At 60.2% G+C, this 17,578-nt stretch overlaps 1 protein-coding gene across 2 annotated transcripts; it reads right to left on the bottom strand.

Moving 5' to 3' along the window:
• Positions 1 to 232: 232 nt before the first annotated feature.
• On the bottom strand, positions 233 to 15,517 carry TFEB (transcription factor EB). Of its 2 annotated transcripts, none has more exons than XM_062605604.1 (9): positions 15,318 to 15,517; positions 4,669 to 4,914; positions 4,330 to 4,584; positions 4,157 to 4,237; positions 3,590 to 3,710; positions 3,358 to 3,414; positions 2,833 to 2,908; positions 2,544 to 2,691; positions 233 to 2,289 (listed from the first exon to the last, which is right to left on the bottom strand). In XM_062605604.1, the coding sequence occupies exons 2-9, from the start codon at positions 4,861 to 4,863 to the stop codon at positions 1,849 to 1,851; spliced, it is 1,374 nt and encodes a 457-aa protein (XP_062461588.1). In that variant the 5' UTR covers positions 4,864 to 4,914; positions 15,318 to 15,517; the 3' UTR covers positions 233 to 1,848. The 2 variants fall into 2 exon arrangements, with proteins under 2 accessions (XP_062461588.1, XP_062461587.1); XM_062605603.1 differs by lacking the exon at positions 15,318 to 15,517 and adding an exon at positions 8,260 to 9,357.
• Positions 15,518 to 17,578: the final 2,061 nt, after the last annotated feature.

Raw genomic sequence — 17,578 nt, forward strand, 5'->3', positions numbered from 1 at the left:
AAACAACCAAACAAAACCCCCAAAAGATTAAAAACAACAAAAAATAATCCACAACCGTTTCCTCACGGGAGATGCCACATCCTGTGCTGGCATCAGACAGTGCCAGAGCAGGATGCCGGCCCCACACGTGCCGGGTACCACCAGCAGAACCACCCCATAGCCACGATAATCCCAAGCGAGCAGGGATCTGTATCCCACCCTGAGGCACCCACACAGCCCCTCTGTTACCCAGAGGTAACCCCATGTCCTGAGCGCAGTGTGCGGGTGCTGTGGCCCTGCCAGGGGATGCTTCTCATTACAGGCACTAATGGCAGTGCAGGAAGGATGCCGAGGCCTCCCGGGAGCACACAGTGGGGAACAGCCCCAATCCCAGCTGCAGCCCTGATGGCTGCTCCCTTCCCTGCACCCTGAGACACCTCCAGTGCATCCTCCCTTGTCCTTTCCCCCTCTCCTCCCCATCTTCTGCACTTCCCCACACCCTCATGTCCCATAGGCACCTCTGCAGGGGGCACCGGGGCTGTTCCCCACCTCCCAGTCCCAAATGCAGCCACCAGTGGAGCTTGTCCCTACTTGGCTGGGCTTTCCCTTCACTGTCCTAACCTGGCAACATCCCCCATCCTTGGTCCAGGATGCTGTGCTCTCAGGCAGGATCCCAAAGGGGTCTTCTCTCCCTGGCCTTCCCTCCTCTCCCTGAAAAAATTCCTGTGGTATTTTCCCTATGAACAGTGTCATCCCCCCCCCCCCCCCACCCCAACCCCTGAGCCAGGCTGTGAAGGCAGAAGGTGACAGAGCCCAAAGCAGGTCCCCATCACCGAGGCATCCTGGCTGCGGAATAAGCTGGTGGTGCTGGGAACAGAAATAAACCCCACGAGCCAAAGGCAAAGGAAGCAGCAGCTCAGGTTTGGCACAAACCATTCCCTGATCTCCAGCCACAGCCGGGACCTCCGTGCCCAGCTGCGGGGCAGGACATCTGCTTGCCACAAATATCCCCAAGGAAAAGCATAAAAACCCCTTTATCCTTCCCCCTGAAGAGCCAGGGCTTGGTTATGGGGCAGAGGCACCTCTGTGGGGTTGTCTCAAGAGAGGCAGAACATCACCCGGCACCATGCAGCCCCTGTCCGGGGGCCAGTGAGGTTTGAGGGTGATGGATGCTGCCAAACCCCCAGGAGGCAGGGGTCAGGCCACAGCAATCATTGACCAAGCATCAAACACCCTGTCCCGGTTGTTCTGGAAGCCTTCAATGTCAACCCCAAACCCAGAGCCTCAGCCTCAGCTCCCTCAGACAACACCCCGGTGCTCCGTGGATTAACGTGCTCCAGTTAACACCTCGGAGCGCTCTGAGGAAGGAGGAACCATGAAGGACGTGGCAAAGGGAAGCAGCCACGAGGCTCAGAGGCTGGGGAAGACTCATTGAGGATGCAGGCTCCAGGAGGCAGCAAGGCAGACACAAAGCTCTGAGCATCGTCCCTCTCCTCCCAGGGAAGGCTCCTTGGGCTCCGAGCAGCGCCCTGGGGAAGGGGCTCAGTGTGGCAGGGGGTTGCTGAAAGGCAAAAGCAGCCGGGAACACGCTCCCGGGCTGTGGCATCCGCAGTCAGGCCAACGCCACGGCAAGCCAAGGTCTGCTCCAGCTCCCGGCCAAAGAAAAGCTTGCGAAAGACACGGCGGCACCCGGCGAGCCTGGCTCCGAGCTCTCCCCCCCCCTACCCCGTTGCATAGAGAAAAGGTTCTCCTCACTCCTACGTAGATTCAAGTGCACGGCAGGACGGGCTCCTCCTATGGGAAGAGGGGCCGGTAACTTCACCAACCAAACCCGAAGGTCCGGTCCTCGCCCCAAGCGTCGGCTCCTCGTCACAGCATGTCAGCATCCTCCATGCTGAAGCTGCTCCGGCGACTGCTGGCCTTGGAGGCCTCCGGGGACATGGCTGAGAACAAGGGGTCGGAGGCCAGAGGCAGCATCGTGTCCTGCATCAGCATCAAGTCCAGCTCCTTCTTGGATAGGGATGGGAAGGAAGCGCTGTGGCCGGGCTCCAGGCTGTCTGGGAAGCCCCGGGAGCCGTCGTCGAAGCTCAGGCTGTGGGTAAAGTCCAGCTGGTGGTAGGGAGACTGGGGTGGTGGAGGCAGCGCGGGCTGCGGCTGCGATTCGGGGTCCAGGGCAGGCAGCAGTGGCTCCAGTGTCCCCTCGTCCCCACCGGCTTCTTGCTTGACGACCTGCTGAGCCAGCTCGGCCACATTGACACCCGAGGGCGAGGAGGTGGGCAGCCCATGGACGCGTGCCTGCATCTCCAGCTCCTGCCAACAGAGCACAGGAGGGCTTTGGTGGGGATGTCCCAGGAACAGAGGGACCGAGAAGCTCACTGGGGAGCAGCACAAGAAGAGCTGAAGGATGGAAAACGGTGACCCACACAAAGCTCAGCAACACTCGCTGCGGTCAGGTTGGCTGAAGACTTTGTTCCTGGTGTGACTTGACAGCAGCGAGAGGGAGGAGAGCCCCTGCTGCTCGTGGGGCTGGAGCAGAGCAAAGGGAAGAGCACAGGGAAGCTCACCTGGATGCGGAGCAGCAGCTGCTTATTTGTCATCTCCAGACGCCGCGAGTGATTCTCCAGGTCTCGTGACCTCTGCAGGTCCTTCTGCATCCTCTTGATGTAGTCCACAGATGCCTTCAGGATCGTCCCTTTGTTCCAGCGCACGTCCCTGTCGGGCAGGATGGAAACAGAGATTGCCACCTGCGTGCCAGCAACGTGAACCCTCGCTCCTGCTCCACCAAAGAGCTCCTCTGCAAGTATCACCCGCCCCTGAGATCCACGCTTATCCCAGCCCCACGCCGGTACGTACAGGTCGTTGGCCTTGGGGATCAGCATCCCCAACTCCTTGATGCGGTCGTTGATGTTAAACCTTCGCCGCCTCTCAACTGCAGGGTGAGAAGAGAGGGATGGTTGTGAAAGAGGCATCAGGAGCAGGAGGAGCCCCACAGCCCCCAGCGACCACACTGCTGCTCCTGGCTCATAGGGCTGGGAGCCACCAACGCGCCCTGGGCAGACCCTCTGGAGTTGGGGTCTCAGGATGAGAAACCTTTGGGGTGAACCCTTTGGCACCGTGCTCCCACCCATTACCCCATGAGGTCTGACCTTCCCCCAGTGACAATGAGAAGGACAACAGGGTGTCTCCTGCACCACAGGTATTCAGCAGGGATGGGAAAGAGGGATCCACGGCAGGGGGCTGTGAGGGTGAGGTGGGATGGGAAGGGAAGGGAGACCCAGCTCAGAGAGAGGGGGAACGAGAAAGAGGAGTGATGGGGAAAGGGTGCAGGGTGGCACAGGGGAAGCCACACCGCTCCCGAGCAGCCAGCACTGAACTCACTCAGGTTGTGATTGTCTTTCTTCTGGCGTTCCTTAGCCAGGGCTCGGCTCTCAGCATCTGCAATCGAGACCCACACCATCACCCAGAGGGGACAAGGCTGCATCTGACCCCACGAGCACCACGGGCCGGTGTCGGAGCATCCCGGCACCCCCAGAGCTGCCCTCCCCAACCCACAGGACAGGGCAGGTCTGGCACTCGGCATCACCCCACCAGCTCTGGGCTGGGGACGTACCTGTCAGCTCTCTCTTCTGGGTGAGCTCAGCGGGGCAGGAGCTGCTGGTGACACCTACGAGGGAGGCTGTCACCTGGGGGTCCCCGCTATAGACATTCATGTGACTGCTGGACATCGGGAGCTGGAAACCAGAGGCACAGGCGGGTTAGCTCCATGCGGGGCTGCAGGAGCGGGGCGCAAGCCCGGCTGCTTGGCCTCTGGGCTGTGAGTGCGCAGCCCAGGCAGGTGGAATCGTCTTCCTGGGCCCTTAAAGCAGCTATAATCAGAGCAGCAAAGAAAACAGGACTTCAAAGGGCGCAGCTGATCCCCTCCCACGGCCAACAGCTAAAATAGGGCAGATGAATCACATCCGAGGAGGGCTCGGCAGGATGAATGCCACTGGGAGGCACAAGCTGCCACACGGATGTGACCCGGGAGACGGTGCTGCTCTGAGGAAAGCTTATGGCTGCGAAACCTGGGCTGGCACCACTGCAGGGATGTGGCAGGACAGGTCCCCTCTGTGCCACCTGCAGGCACGGGGCTGCCAGATCAGGCCTGATCTCTTCCTAACGCGCATCAGAGACTCACCGTGTTGGGCATGTGGACTTCGGGGTTCATGTAGCCCAAGACGTCATCCAGGCGCATGATGTCATCGATGACCTCATCAAACTGAAAGGGAAAGGTGTACGGTGCCAACGCGCTGCTCTGCCTGAATTTCCAGCCCCTTTGCATCCCCCAGCAGCTCGGTGGCACCTCCTCACCTCCCGCTCCGGGTTGGAGCCGATGTTGAGCATGGCCATGGGGCTGTTGGGCGCGCTGTTGCCCGCCGAGGAGGACATGACATGGCTGGCTCGGACACCAGGGGATGCAGCGGGGGGCGGCTTGGGAGAGTGGCTGATGGGGCTGACGTGGGCAGCAAACTTGTTCCCATAGGTTTCAGAGAGATAAGCCTGAACCTTCTTATCCCGTGACTTCTGCAGGTGGTACGTGGTGGGGTTTTCCAGGTAGGACTGGACCTGCAAGGAGGAGACCAACCATCAGGGACCCTGAGGGGTCCCCCGTATCCCCTCATCCCCACTGGCTGCAGGGACACACTGTACCTTGAGGACCTCTCCAGGCACAGGCGGTGGGGACTGGTAATGGACTGGGGTGTTGATGGCCGGGGTGGAGGCCACCGGCATCCGCTGCTGCTGCATGTAGTTCATCATCATCTGCTGCTGCATGCGCTCCCTCTCGGCCTCCTGCTGCGCTTGCTGCTTCATCAGCTCCATCCGCAGGCCGATGCGGGACGCCATGGTGCTCCGGGGGGGGTGGGATGCGGGTGCCCACCGAGCACGGAGGTGACCCTGAGAGGAGGACACGGCACCTCAGCAACAGGGAAACTGAGGCACGGGGAGGGCGCAGACACCCTGTACCCCCCGTACCCGCTGTGACCAAACCATGACCGTCCCCGTGCCAGACGGACGGGTCTGCCCTCTCATCGCAGCTCCCCACCATGCCACCCCTCTCCTTGGGGATCACTGGGGCACCCAGAAGGTGACAAGGAGGGGGGGGCAGCGAGGACCCTTGCACCCGTCAGGTCTGGACTCACGTACTGCTGGGTTCAGCCGGAGCCTGCTTTGTGCCACCAACTTCCGAAACACTGGAGCAAAGCCCGAAGGGACAGGAATAAATCAGAGCCCAGGAGCGGAGCGAAAGGGAAAGAGAAAGCAAGGGAAGAGCAGGAAGAAAAGGCCGGCGGGTGCCAGGAGCCAGGGGCAGGGTCGAAGCCTCAGCCTGAAGCTCTTGCTGAGGCACGGGGTGAACAAGGCAGCTTCTGTGTGGGGCCGGCACGCGAGCGCGGCGCCGGGGGGAGGCTGCGGGGCCCCCGCTCCGCACAGACCGGCCCTTGTTCCCCCGTACAAAGGGGACGGCGGCCCATGGAGGTGGGGAAGGGGATGCCGGGGCTCCGGGTGCTGCCCGGCCCTATGAGGGTGGCTTTCCCATGCGGGGCTGCGATGGGGATGCGGAAGATGCTGTATGGGATGGAGTCTGGACCACAGCACCCGCAGGACCCAGAGTAAACACTGCAGGGGAACAGGAGGAAACACTCAGTGGAACCAGGCAAATCTGGAGGGGGCTGCATTTAAAGACGAGGTGTAATTGCAGACAAAGGGGATCCAACGCACCAGGGTGTCGGGGAGGCATCCGATATGCAGTGCCACGCGGTATCCTAAGGGGGAAATTAAATCAAGGCAGCGTGGACAGCAATACATTACATAGATCAAGAGCCAGCTATTGAACAGCAAGAGGAAGGTAATTAATTAGACATGGTGGCCCATCCGAGGGGGATGGGAGATGAGGACAGTTACCAGTTGTGGCTTCATCACAACCAGCCTCAGAGGAGGGCACATGGGGATGCATGAGATGAGCAAGAGCAGAGCCTGGGAAAGGACCCAGTGACACCGGGACAGCCCGCAGAGGATACACCAAGGTTGAAGGGGGATAAAGCACAGCTGGTGCCCACGGGAGATGCACTAACCCCAGATACAAAGGGCAGGGCGAGGGGAAAAGCCTCCAAGAGCCACATGGAGATGGGATGAGGCATTGCGGTGTGGAGGGATGGCAGTGTCCCACCACCCTGCAGGACACCCCCATTGCCCCTTATAGGAAACAGGGGAAGTGCTGCCCTTTCCCCTGGGAAGCTCCCGAAAAGAGGAGCTACCAAGGGTGAGGATGAGCAAGGGTGGCCAGAGCAGGGCCGGATAAGGAGAGGGGGGAAAATAGGTCAGGTTTAAAATAACCCCCGTGGTTCTGCTTGGCTTCCCCCCTCCACCCCAAAAGGCCGAGCAGCTTCTGCTTTCGCTCTGAGTCAGCCCCAGCGGGAAGCAATGGGGACCCTGCCACAGCACCACAGGGACACGTCCCACCCTGGGGTCACCTCCCGCTAGCCTGTAGTCCAGGGGGCAGAAATAAAGCAAGTGGGATGGTGGCTCCATCCGGGATGCCTGTTGTTCCCGGGAAGGATGTCAGTATCCCGCATAAAGCAGAGCAGAGCTGGATCCATCCCTGCGCCAAGGCAGCCCCGGTCCCCACACAGGGAAGACCCCAGTGAGGGTCTGTCCCAGTGCATGGGCAGTGGTTGGCCCGGCTCGGAGCGGGCAGCGCCGTGGGCCAGGGAATGCCTGGGCATTGGGTTTCCTGGTGGGAGCTGCCAGGGCACCTGCTGGGGCAGCGTCTCCATCGGTCACGGAGAGGGAAGAGCAGAGCAGGGGAGGGAGGAAGGTGGTGGGAGAGCCAGGGCGGGCAACGGAGCATCAGGAAAGGGATGGAGAGGGAGAAGAGGGGCGGGAAAGCAACCGGGAGCAGGGAAAGGGTGGATGGCTCTGGCCCCTATCCACATCCAAACTCCACCTTTCCTGTCTGGGGGACACAGAGCGGCTTTTCCATGCCCAGAGCATGGAAAAGGGATGGATTTCCCAAAGGAAACTCAACCTGTGCTCTGCAAACCGCCTGACCCTGCCTCCTTGGGATGCAGGAAAAAGTTGATCCCGCTTTGTTTGAGGACCGAACCCTAAAGCCAGAGCTCCTCCAGTGAAAACCGTGCTCCATCAACACTCCAGAGCCACCACCAGGACCAGGCACGGGGCTGGAGCCAGGGAATTAATCTCCCTTCAAAATATCTCTGGTGCTGTTTAGCAACACGGTTATTTCTGGACCTTTCTTGCTTTTCCTCTGGGGGTGTTACTTCACCAAGAGCCCCACACGCTCCCCCTGCGCTGGGGGTGGTTCTAGATGGAGGATGCCCAGAGGCACCCAGAGCTGCTCTGACACTTGCCTGTGCCCCATGGTGTCCCCCATCCCTCTGGGAGCTCGGTGGCACCATAACCCAGGCTGTGACAACCAATCTCTGCAGTGACGTTGGGAGCTGCTCCACAATGCATGGGGCCGTGATGCTGCAGGACCGGCTGCAGAGAGCCAATGTGGCTACCCAGGGCCACCCCAAGGGATCAAACACCCAAAGTCTCCCTCCCTCCCCATCCCATCGCTGCACCAAGGTGTGGGTTAGAAATAAAAGCTGCTGTGAGGCAGCTTCCAGATTTAGCCCCTGTGAAATACATGGGATCACGTTTCCCTGCCCGGCACCCACAGGGAAGCAGCACCCACTGCCATCCTGGCACCCACACTGCAAACACAACGCATCTCCTGCTCACCCAGCGATGCTCCGGAGATGGAGCCGAGGACCCCCGAGCTGAGGAGCCGCCTGCCCAGCCCCGCTCCATCGTTTCTCTTTATTCCCTGGTCGATCGTGGCCGTTTGTAAGCGGAAAAATCAATTTTGCAGCTTCAGCCATGAGTGGGGACCCCCAGGGAAGGAAGAGAATGGGGGGGGTAGGGGGGGGAATTTGCTGCCCACCCACCCGCTGCTGCGGGCTGCTGCAGAGAACCATGAGGGCAGGAAGAAGAAAGAACTGAAAGCAGCTCTGCTGCTTGCTACCAGCACCAAGCGCCCGCTGAGCCTCCCTTCCTTCCTCCCTCTTCGTTTTCATATAGCGGGGATGGCGAGGGAAGGAGCAGGCAGGGTGCAGGCAGCTCCGATGCCACCAAGCTGCCACCCCACGGATACCCCCAAAGCCACCCCACGGCCTCGTGAGGGTCTCCGCTGGCGCCCCAATGCGTGCGGAAGGAGGATGATGATGGCGCAGGGGTTACCTGGGTGCGGGATGGGGGGACCTCTGGGTGCCCGTGGGTCACAGCTCCTCGTGCTCCTCGCCGGGGCCAGCCCCGCTCCCACCCCAGCCCCACGTTTCCTCATTTTCAGGACCCTGTTTTGAACGCAGCAGCAGCCACGCGGGGTGCAAAGGGGGGAAGTTGCAAAAACCCTTCCAAACCTGCTTGGTTTTCCTCACTGCAACGCAAGAGTTGGTGACTGAACTGAGGAGCAGCGTGGCAAAAACAGACCCAGGCACCGCTGCCGGGTTCCCTGCGATGCTGGAGCCCAGGCTGGCTCTGTCCCATCGCATCCCCTCCGGAGCTGCAGGTAGAGCGGCTGCAGGGCTGCCCGCAGTGACATGCAAACACAGAGGGACAAAAGCTGCCCTTTGTCAGGGGATGGGACACATGGGGATCCCTCATGCTCTGTGTGCCTGCAGCGGATGCAGAGTAAGCATCAGCATTACACAGCCGGAGCCAGCCCCAAATGCATCACACGGGATCCCTCCAGCACCCACATCCGATACCCCATTGGCATCACCGTCACCAGACTGGTGATACCAATACCAGCCAGGATGACAACGGCAAAGCCAGAGGACAACGAGGATGCCTGTGTGATGCCCCAAACACCCAGCACAGTGCCGGAGACCCCCGCTATGGCCCCACTGAGCAAAGCTGCTTTGTACCACATCCCCTTTGCAAGCCGCGGCCGTGCCACCCCGCCAGCAACGCGGCTGGCACCCATCTGCTCCACGCAGCTCCCTCACCCTGCCCTAGTGAGGCCGCCGTGGGGTGATTTATGCCGTGCCAGTGGTGTCACGGTATCATCTTCATCGGCACGCGGAGGAGCGCGGCGCTCTGGGTTGGCAGCCCCAGAAAGGGGCACTGGGACAGGGTCTGACCTGGGGTGTTAGGATGGGGTTCCCCACCATGACAGTGGCCAAACCCTGGCAGTGGGGCAACCTCCCTCATAGAATCCCAGACTGATCTGGGTTGGAAGGGACCTTAAAGCACATCCAGTTCCATGGGCAGAGACACCTTAGACTAGACCAGGTTGCTCAAGGCCCCACCTAACCTGGCCTTGGAGACCCAAATCCAGCACTAATACTGGACATGTCTGAGGCTAGACCAGAGGCTCTGAGGTCCCATCCAGCCGATGCTGCTCTGGGATAAGGATGGGGTGGTGGGAAAGAGGGTGGATGGCCCCATTTTCCAACCCCAAAGAGCATCAGTGCCCTCCCCATCACCCACCCAGCAGGCAGGAGATGGGTCAGGCCAGAGACGATGGGGTGGGCAGGAGATGGGTCAGGCAGGTGGATGGCCAGAGCCACCCTCGCCCTGTCCAGAGGCTCCTTCCCCATGCAGTGAGCATGCAGCCCTGAAAGGGAGAAGGAGCAGGAGGAGGGACTTGGCAAATAGAGGCCGGGGTCAGTTGACAGCACCAGATAGAGACTGAGTCACCAGGACTGTTTTTAGCCCCGGCATCTCAGAAACGTGGACCGCGACGTTGTTAACAGGCACTTGGGTCAGAGGCCAAGTGTTTTCCCTTCCATGCGTTAAATACCGCTCCTGGAAGCAGCCCAGGTATCCAGCACAGTAAAAACATTATACAAGTCTTGTAAGGCCACTAAAGCAGCCCCCAAATTGCCCAGGTAAGCTTGGGATGTGTCAGGGACCCAGTGGAGGGAAAAGCATCTGGGTACCAAGAGCCAGGGCTGAGCATCCCTTGTCACAGTCTCACTACCAGCACAGAATGAATGAGGTCAATAGAAAAGACCCCCTGGTTCTGGTGGTGCTGAGGTTGATCTATAAGAGCCCACCTGTGCAGGGCAGCCATTATGGGGTTAATAACACACAACCTTGCCCTGACCCCCTTCCTTCACCCCAAAAAGCTTCTCCTTCACCTCCAAAACCCCTCTGCACACCTGGGGACAGCGTGTACCAGAGCACGAACCTGGCATCCATGTACCAGCATCATGGGCAGCCCCCAAAGCAGGGCAGGTAGGAAGGGGAACCCCATGGACCCCACCACGGCAGAGCCAGACCCTCCACAGCTGCAGCAGCATCCGCAGGGCGGTTGGTGCGATGCAGGAACCCTGATTGAAACATCACTGTCCAATTGCTCACCCGGGGAATTCACAGCCCTTGGGTGCAAACAGCCCCCGGTGCCACGTTCCTACCCCCCCCCCCCTCCCCAAGCCCCTGCAATTAAAAATAAAAGTGTTAACAGGCAGAAGGACGTTCCTGGGGCCAGGATGAGCCAACGGGAGCGCGGGGCCGGGAGCGACTAATCAGCCCCGTATCGCATCCGCCTCTCAGCGGGGACAGGAGCGGGGTGACCTTGGAGGGGCTGAAGGGTTTTGTTTAAAGAGCTGCCCGAATTCGGGAATGGCTTTAACCTGCCCCAGGGGATGCTGAGATGGGATCTTAGGAAGCTCTTCTGTGTGAGGGTGCTGAGGCGCTGGCACAGGGTGCCCAGAGAAGCTGTGGCTGCCCCATCCCTGGCCAGGTTGGACACAGGGGCTTGGAGCAAGCTGCTCTAGTGGAAGGTGTCCCTGCCCGTGGAACTGGACGAGCTTTATGGCCCCTTCCAACACAAACCATTCTAAACGAGCAATAAAGGGAACTGGCAGCACCATCCCCAGCCCCAGCTTGATTCCAGCAGTGCAGATGCACCACACCACAACGCAAGGATTTAGAGCCACCGCGTACCCCCAAAATCCTAGAAACCACGCCAGAAAGCGGTGCCGCTCATCAAAACCAACCCTCGAGCTCCGCGCACCCCATTGATGCCATTTGCCACGAGCAGAAGGCACAAGGTGACAGCGGCCACCCCGTGTCCCCATCACCCCGGTGCCGGCGGCTCTCCCAGCACCGCCCCCATCCCTCCTCCTCCTCCTCCTCCTCCTCCTCCCTCCCCGTGCTGCTGGAAGGAGGTAATATTTATAAATACACCGCGTCCATCCAGCCCCTGCGCCCGGCGCGGAGCCTCCTCGGAGCCGCCTTTCCCGCAGTGCCAGCGGCAGCCCCAGCGCCGCGGCCGCCCCGTCCATGGAGCCGCAGCTGTTTTCCAACCCCAAGAATAAAACAAGCTGGGGACAGCCTGTGCCTTGTCCGCCCAAAGAGCTCCCCGCTGCCATCCCGGCCCCAGCAGCACCCAGCAGCACCCAGCTACCGCCGCTTACCCGCAGAGGAGAGGGTTCCTCCTCTCCCCCCAACCCCGGCTCAGCCCAGCGCTTCCCTGCTCTGTGAAGGTCAAACTGGGCTCTCGGGGCCCTCGCTGCCGATCCAGCCCCTGCCCTGGCACCGCGCCGGTGCAGCCGGGTCGGGTCCTGGCTGCGGGTGCTGCCGCCTCCCTGGCACCAGTTCTGACCATGAGGTTTTTCCCACCGGGTTGGGCTTTCTCCAGGCGACACCTTCCAGGCTGCAGCGGTGCCCGAGGAGCTCAGCCGGCGCTGAGCATGGCACCCACCCCGACGCAGATAAGGTGGGAGCTGCAGCCAGCACCCAGCTGCCACCCAACCTCCCCTCATCCCATGGGGATCACAAGCCAGGAGCAGGGAAGCGCTCCCTGAGTGCTGAGTGGCTGCAGTCCCCTCCTCGTTTCCTCCTCAAAATTCCCAATCCCCATCCCAAAATCTCAAGGAAGTTTGTCCCTGAGGCTCCAAAAGCATCCCTGATCTATCCCCATTGCCATCAACAGTGTCCCTGCACCAGAGAGCATCCACAGCCCCTCTGCTTGCTCCTAGTGGGGGGGGGGGTGTCCCAAAGTACCAACACTGACTGGCCCTTGGCCCTGCTCATGATTTTGGCGCTTGGGCACTAAGGCAGCAGCTGCATAAACTGTGCTGGAGGATCAGGGCTCACTGCAAGGAGAATTTACAACCCAAGCAGAGCCGGGCGGCAGGGCCAGGGCTGAGCGCTGGGAAACCTTTGGCTTTGCAACTGTTTATACACGAAGTAAATCACTTTCGCTAACAGAGTGCATGGATGGGACGGGAAAAGAGGGATGTAACCGCAGGGAAGGATGCTGCCTGGGCGTTTCAGGTTTAGCCGGACTGAAAGTTGCACCGGTTGAGGTGAAGGAGAGGATTTAAGCCAATGGGAGGGTGCGGGGAGTCTCTTTGGAGTCAAATGTACTTGCAGGAAGGGTGACAAAACCCCGGGAGCGATTCTTAGAAGAGGATTTAAAAATAAGACGGCACAGCCTCCTTGCACAGGCTGTTGGGACCGCGGGGCTGGGGCAGGAGGTGTCATTGAAAGACCTTGAGCCCTTCCCAGGAGACTCCATCCAGGTGAACGCAGCCACCATCACCACGCCAAGCAGCTCCTGGCGTGGTTCCGAGCTCACCTCCATCGCTTGGGGCTCGACCCTCCCGCGCTCCTCCTCTGCCCGCAGGGAAACCGTGTGGTTCCTGCCTCTTTCTTTCTTTCTTCTATCTATAGCTTTGCTCTGCTGCCCGTTTGCTCCACAGAAACCAAGGGGGAAGGTGTTGGGAGAAGGGACAGCTCCATCAAATCCGGCTGTCAGCATCAGCCGGACAGGGCAGGCATCGGGCCGGCATCGCGCCCATCGCTCCTGGCTCTCATTGGTGCCTCCACCTCCAACCAACTCGCGGGTCTCCCTGCAAGGTGAGGAGCTGGAACTGGAGCTCATCCCAAAGCACAGGGCTCAGCCTCCTGCATCCCTGCGCTGGCCACGTCATGGGACCCTACCTACATGTACATCAGCAAGGAAAACCCACTCGGACCGAAACCAGGCACCAACCCTGCAGTGGGGCATGACCTCGAAAGGGGAACCACAGGGGCTTTTTCTGGATGTACCAATGGGGGACAAGAGAAACCCAACAGATGAGCACGTATTTCCTGCGTGCTCACCGAGACATCACCCTTTTTGTCCCTCCAAGCATTACACTGTCAGCACCCAGCACTAGCTCCTGTGTCTGTGAAGAGCCCTGTCCATCTCCCACAGCGAAGAGAGGGTCAGGGAACCCCTCATGAAACAGCCACTGTGGGTTGACACCAGCATGGGCTGCGGCCATGGGATGTGGCGGCCATGGGATGCCGTGATGCTGCCTACACCAAGGACACCACTGGGTTATGAAATGGCTCTCTTTTGGCAAGTGCAGCTCAAGGTCCATCCCACTCAAAAACCCAGGTCCCAAACTCCAGATGTGCCCAGGGACGAGGCCCAGAGATGATGGGGATGTGCCATGGCCAGCATCAGAAGAGCCCCATCCCTCCCCACCATCCATCCGCACCCCCAGAAAGGAACAGCAGCAACACAGGGCTCAGACCTCCTGCATCAACTCAACATCGAGACCCCAGCACCCCACAGCACACAGGGAACCTAAGGGCTGTTTCTACCCTCAATACACACACTTTTGAGGAGCCCCCCCCCCCCCCCCCAAAGCCCCATTTCCCTGCAGTGGCTGTTCTGTTCCCCATGGCTACCCCACTGCAGCCCTGGACACTTCCCCCCTGCTCCAATGATTCACCCCTTTTGTCCCTGTGGGCACAGGGCTCTTCCCTTTCCCCACAGCACCACGAAGAACCGGCAAACAGGGAAACCTCATCACGGCACAGGCAGTGGCAGGGCAGGGGTGGGACCAGAAACACATGGGCCATAAACCCGGCACCGTGAAGCATGGAAAAAGAAATAAAAGCCCTGGCTTGGAATCACAACCTCCATCCATCCCAAACACCCAGATGCCGGAGTCGCCCCATGGCAGGCAGCTCCACCCCGGAGCAGTTTCCTACTGATAAGGGCAGGAGGCAAAGCCAGCATCCCTCGGGAGGTAAAGCCAGCATCCCTCGGAAAACACACCGGCTCCCCCTCCATGCACACCATGGGCTCGGCACACGCTGCCCATCGCAGCCATCCCCATCCACCCCAGAGCCTAAATCTGGTGGTATCCCACCTCCAGCAGCCCGATTCCCAAAGGCCCATCGGTCCCAGCGTGGTTTTCCCTGCTGGGTCCCCCCGCAGCAGGTAAGCGCAGGCTCAACGGGCACCCAGAGCAGGGAAAAACCAGCCTGCGGCCGCGGAGCAGCCGTGCATGAAGCCGAGCAAACATGGCAGGGAAAACTAAAGGGGGAAGGAGGGGGAAAAACCCACCAGGAATCCCCCAAACTCCAGCCCTTTCTGCCTGCTCCGCTCTCTGCTGTTACATAAAACAAATCACAGCCCCCCCCCACCCGTGCCCCAAGGGCCGGGAACGCGCAGAAGCGCCGGGATTCCTGGAAACAGGCCCCTGACTCGCACAGGCTGATTTATTTACCTTAGAGCAGCACAACAACAATACCCACCATCTTTTCTCTCTCTTTCCTAGGGTATTTTTGGGGCTTTAAGGAAATTTCCCCATCCTCTGACTCACTGAGGCTCTAGGGGACACGGCCATGAGGGCTGTCGTAATCCTTCCTGCTTCGCAATTAAGTCATGAATACAATTAATCGGCGGCTGTAGGTGAAGTGCAGCCCCTGCCCCACTCCTGCTGCCCCAGAGGAGCAAGTCGCAACGCCCCCGGTAACCCCTCTAAAAGCTGTGTGATGTGGGGGGGGAGCCCAACTCTTTCTGCACACCCCCAAAGCAGCAAGGGGAGGGGGGAAGTCAGTTCCGGGTGGGACCCCACTCTGCTGCACCCCACAAAGGAAGGCATTTGCACCCTGTCCAAGGAGATCGATGCACCCAAACTCCCCCGTGAACCCCGCGCGTCGGGGGCTGCCGCATCCGTGCCTCAGTTTCCCCTCGCATAGGGTAAAGGGTCCGGGGAGGAGAAGGGGGGGTTTGGTAACGGCGACCCGAGCAAATCTCCTCCTGGGGCTCTTTCCATGCGGGGTTGGGGGGCACTCAACCAAGCGGCCGGAGACCCCCCCCGATCCCTGCCCAGCCGCGGAGCTGCTCCCGCTGGGGGCCGGGCCGGGCCGGGGGGGGGGAACACGTTAATATTCACAGCAAAGGAGCGCAAACAAGAACCAACCCCGGGGCTGCGAGTTCAAAGAGCCCCGAGATGGGGTCCCGTCCCCCCCCCCCGGTACGCCCCGTCCGCGGCACTCACTCTGTGGCTGCGGGGAGACGGAACCGCTCCGTTCCGCTCCGCTCCGTTCAGCTCCACTCGGCCCGGCCCCGCTTGCTCCCGCACCGAGGGAGGGCAGCACCGCCCGGCCGGCTCGGCACGGATGGCCCAGCCCGGCTCGGCTCGGCTCGGCACGGCCCGCTCCGCTCCGCAGCACGCCGGGAGCTGTAGTCCGGAGCGGGGCAGGGCTGCCCGCGCCTGCCGGGACTTGTAGTCCCCGCCTCGGGCACGGCCGGGGCTGGGCTCGGTGATTTCCTCCCCCAAAAACGGGTTTTTCCACCTCCGGAACGGGGGTGAAGGCGGCGCAGGGCACGAGTCCTGCAGCCCGGGTGTATGGGTCTTGTAGCAGCTCTTTCCACCGGGATCATGCGCATCCTTGCACCAGGGCATGTGGCTCCTTGTACCAGGGGCATGTGGCTCCTTGTACCAGGGGTTTGTGGCTCCTTGTACCAGGGTTTTGTGGCTCCTTGTACCAGGGGTTTGTGGCTCCTTGTACCAGGGTTTTGTGGCTCCTTGCACTAGGGGTTTGTGGCTCCTTGCACTAGGGGCATGTGGCTCCTTGCACCAGGGGTTTGTGGCTCCTTGTACCAGGGGCATGTGGCTCCTTGCACTAGGGTTTTGTGGCTCCTTGCACTAGGGTTTTGTGGCTCCTTGCACTAGGGGCATGTGGCTCCTTGCACTAGGGGCATGTGGCTTCTTGCACTAGGGTTTTGTGGCTCCTTGCACTAGGGGTTTGTGGCTCCTTGCACTAGGGGCATGTGGCTCCTTGCACTAGGGGTTTGTGGCTCCTTGCACTAGGGGTTTGTGGCTCCTTGCACTAGGGGTTTGTGGCTCCTTGCACTAGGGGTTTGTGGCTCCTTGCACTAGGGGTTTGTGGCTCCTTGCACTAGGGTTTTGTGGCTCCTTGCACTAGGGGCATGTGGCTCCTTGCACTAGGGGTTTGTGGCTCCTTGCACCAGGGGTTTGTGGCTCCTTGCACTAGGGGTTTGTGGCTCCTTGCACTAGGGGCATGTGGCTCCTTGCACTAGGGGCATGTGGCTCCTTGCACTAGGGTTTTGTGGCTCCTTCCATTAGGGTTGTACAACTCCTTACACCAGGATCCCACGGTTTCTTGCCCCGGTGCCATAGGCTTGCTGCAGCCGTGGTGAGCATCCTGGACATTTGGTGGTGGGCAGCAACAGCCATAGGTCCCTGCTTAATGACTAGGGGTGTTTGATTCCCCCCAGACAGGACCCTCAAGGTGGAATCTGTGCAGGGATGCATGGACTGAGGAGTTTTTCCTATAGGATGGACTTGGGATAAGGTGGGGACTCCTTGCCCAGCCCGAAGCTGCCGCTCCACTGCACCCACTGCACAGGGTGACCCTGCCACCAGGCTGCCCATGGCTCTCAGTGTCTGAGCTCTGCAGGACCCACCATGGCAGATTTGGCTGCAAAAAGTCAGTTTAAAAGGTGGTCACATACCCCAGCAGGGTGACTGCCATCTGACTGGGAGATGGGTGCTGGAGAATGGGTGAGGGGGCCCTTCGGTGATGCATCTCCCATGCCAGACCTCGAGGACCAGCCTCCTGGGTCTGGTCCAACTTGTCTGATGCTGCATCCAGCAGCTCCTCATTGGGGGGGAGATCCAGACACACCAAGCTTTGGTCACATTCACATCCCAGACTTGCCACCCCTTCCTTCTCATTGTCTGCCCTTTGCAGCTGCAGCAATGAAGAGAGAACAAAACCAGGGCATTTTCCTCAGCACGACACCTTCCAATCCCTCATTTATTTGCAAATACATGTGGGCAATTCCCCCAAACCTAACGACCCGGGAGCTGTTCACACGCAGCTCCTTGTCTCTGCACATCCTGCTCCAAACTGGTTCCTGAAGCCTCCAGCAACCACATCGACTCAGCCCTGGGGTCCCCAAGCCGTGGCTCAGCACGAATCTCTTCCTCTCATCCTGCTTTCCCAGCCAGTCCCAGCAGGGATCTGGTTCCCAGTCAAAAAGGTGATCCCAAATTGGTCATTGCTGCAAATTCAAAGGCTCCGTGCACATCTGGAAGCCCAGGCAGTGCCTGGAACCTTCAAGCATCATCTCAGACTTTGTTTTATTAAGAGCTGTGCCAGGTCCTGCTCAGCTGAGACACAAGGCAGTGACCTTTGCAGTTCTTTATTCAGTACAGGACATTTGAAGGCTACTCATCACCACACATAGGTCCGAGGGAGGACAATGTCACAGGGGCCGATATGCTCCGGG

The sequence above is a fragment of the Pezoporus occidentalis genome, unplaced genomic scaffold, assembly GCF_034315485.1.
Source record: "Pezoporus occidentalis ecotype Australia unplaced genomic scaffold, CSIRO_AGI_Poc_V1 ctg92, whole genome shotgun sequence".
Classification (NCBI taxonomy): Eukaryota; Metazoa; Chordata; class Aves; order Psittaciformes; family Psittacidae; genus Pezoporus; species Pezoporus occidentalis.

What these genes read in the sequence shown, in the direction of transcription:
- TFEB (XM_062605604.1), bottom strand. Translation starts at nt 4,863, where the DNA reads ATGGCGTCCCGCATCGGCCTGCGGATGGAGCTGATGAAGCAGCAAGCG. An exon ending in CCAGAAGAGAGAGCTGACAG is followed by an intron (nt 3,415 to 3,589) that starts GTACGTCCCCAG and finishes TCTCGATTGCAG; the next exon opens with ATGCTGAGAGCCGAGCCCTG. An exon ending in AGCTGCTGCTCCGCATCCAG is followed by an intron (nt 2,290 to 2,543) that starts GTGAGCTTCCCT and finishes CTCTGTTGGCAG; the next exon opens with GAGCTGGAGATGCAGGCACG.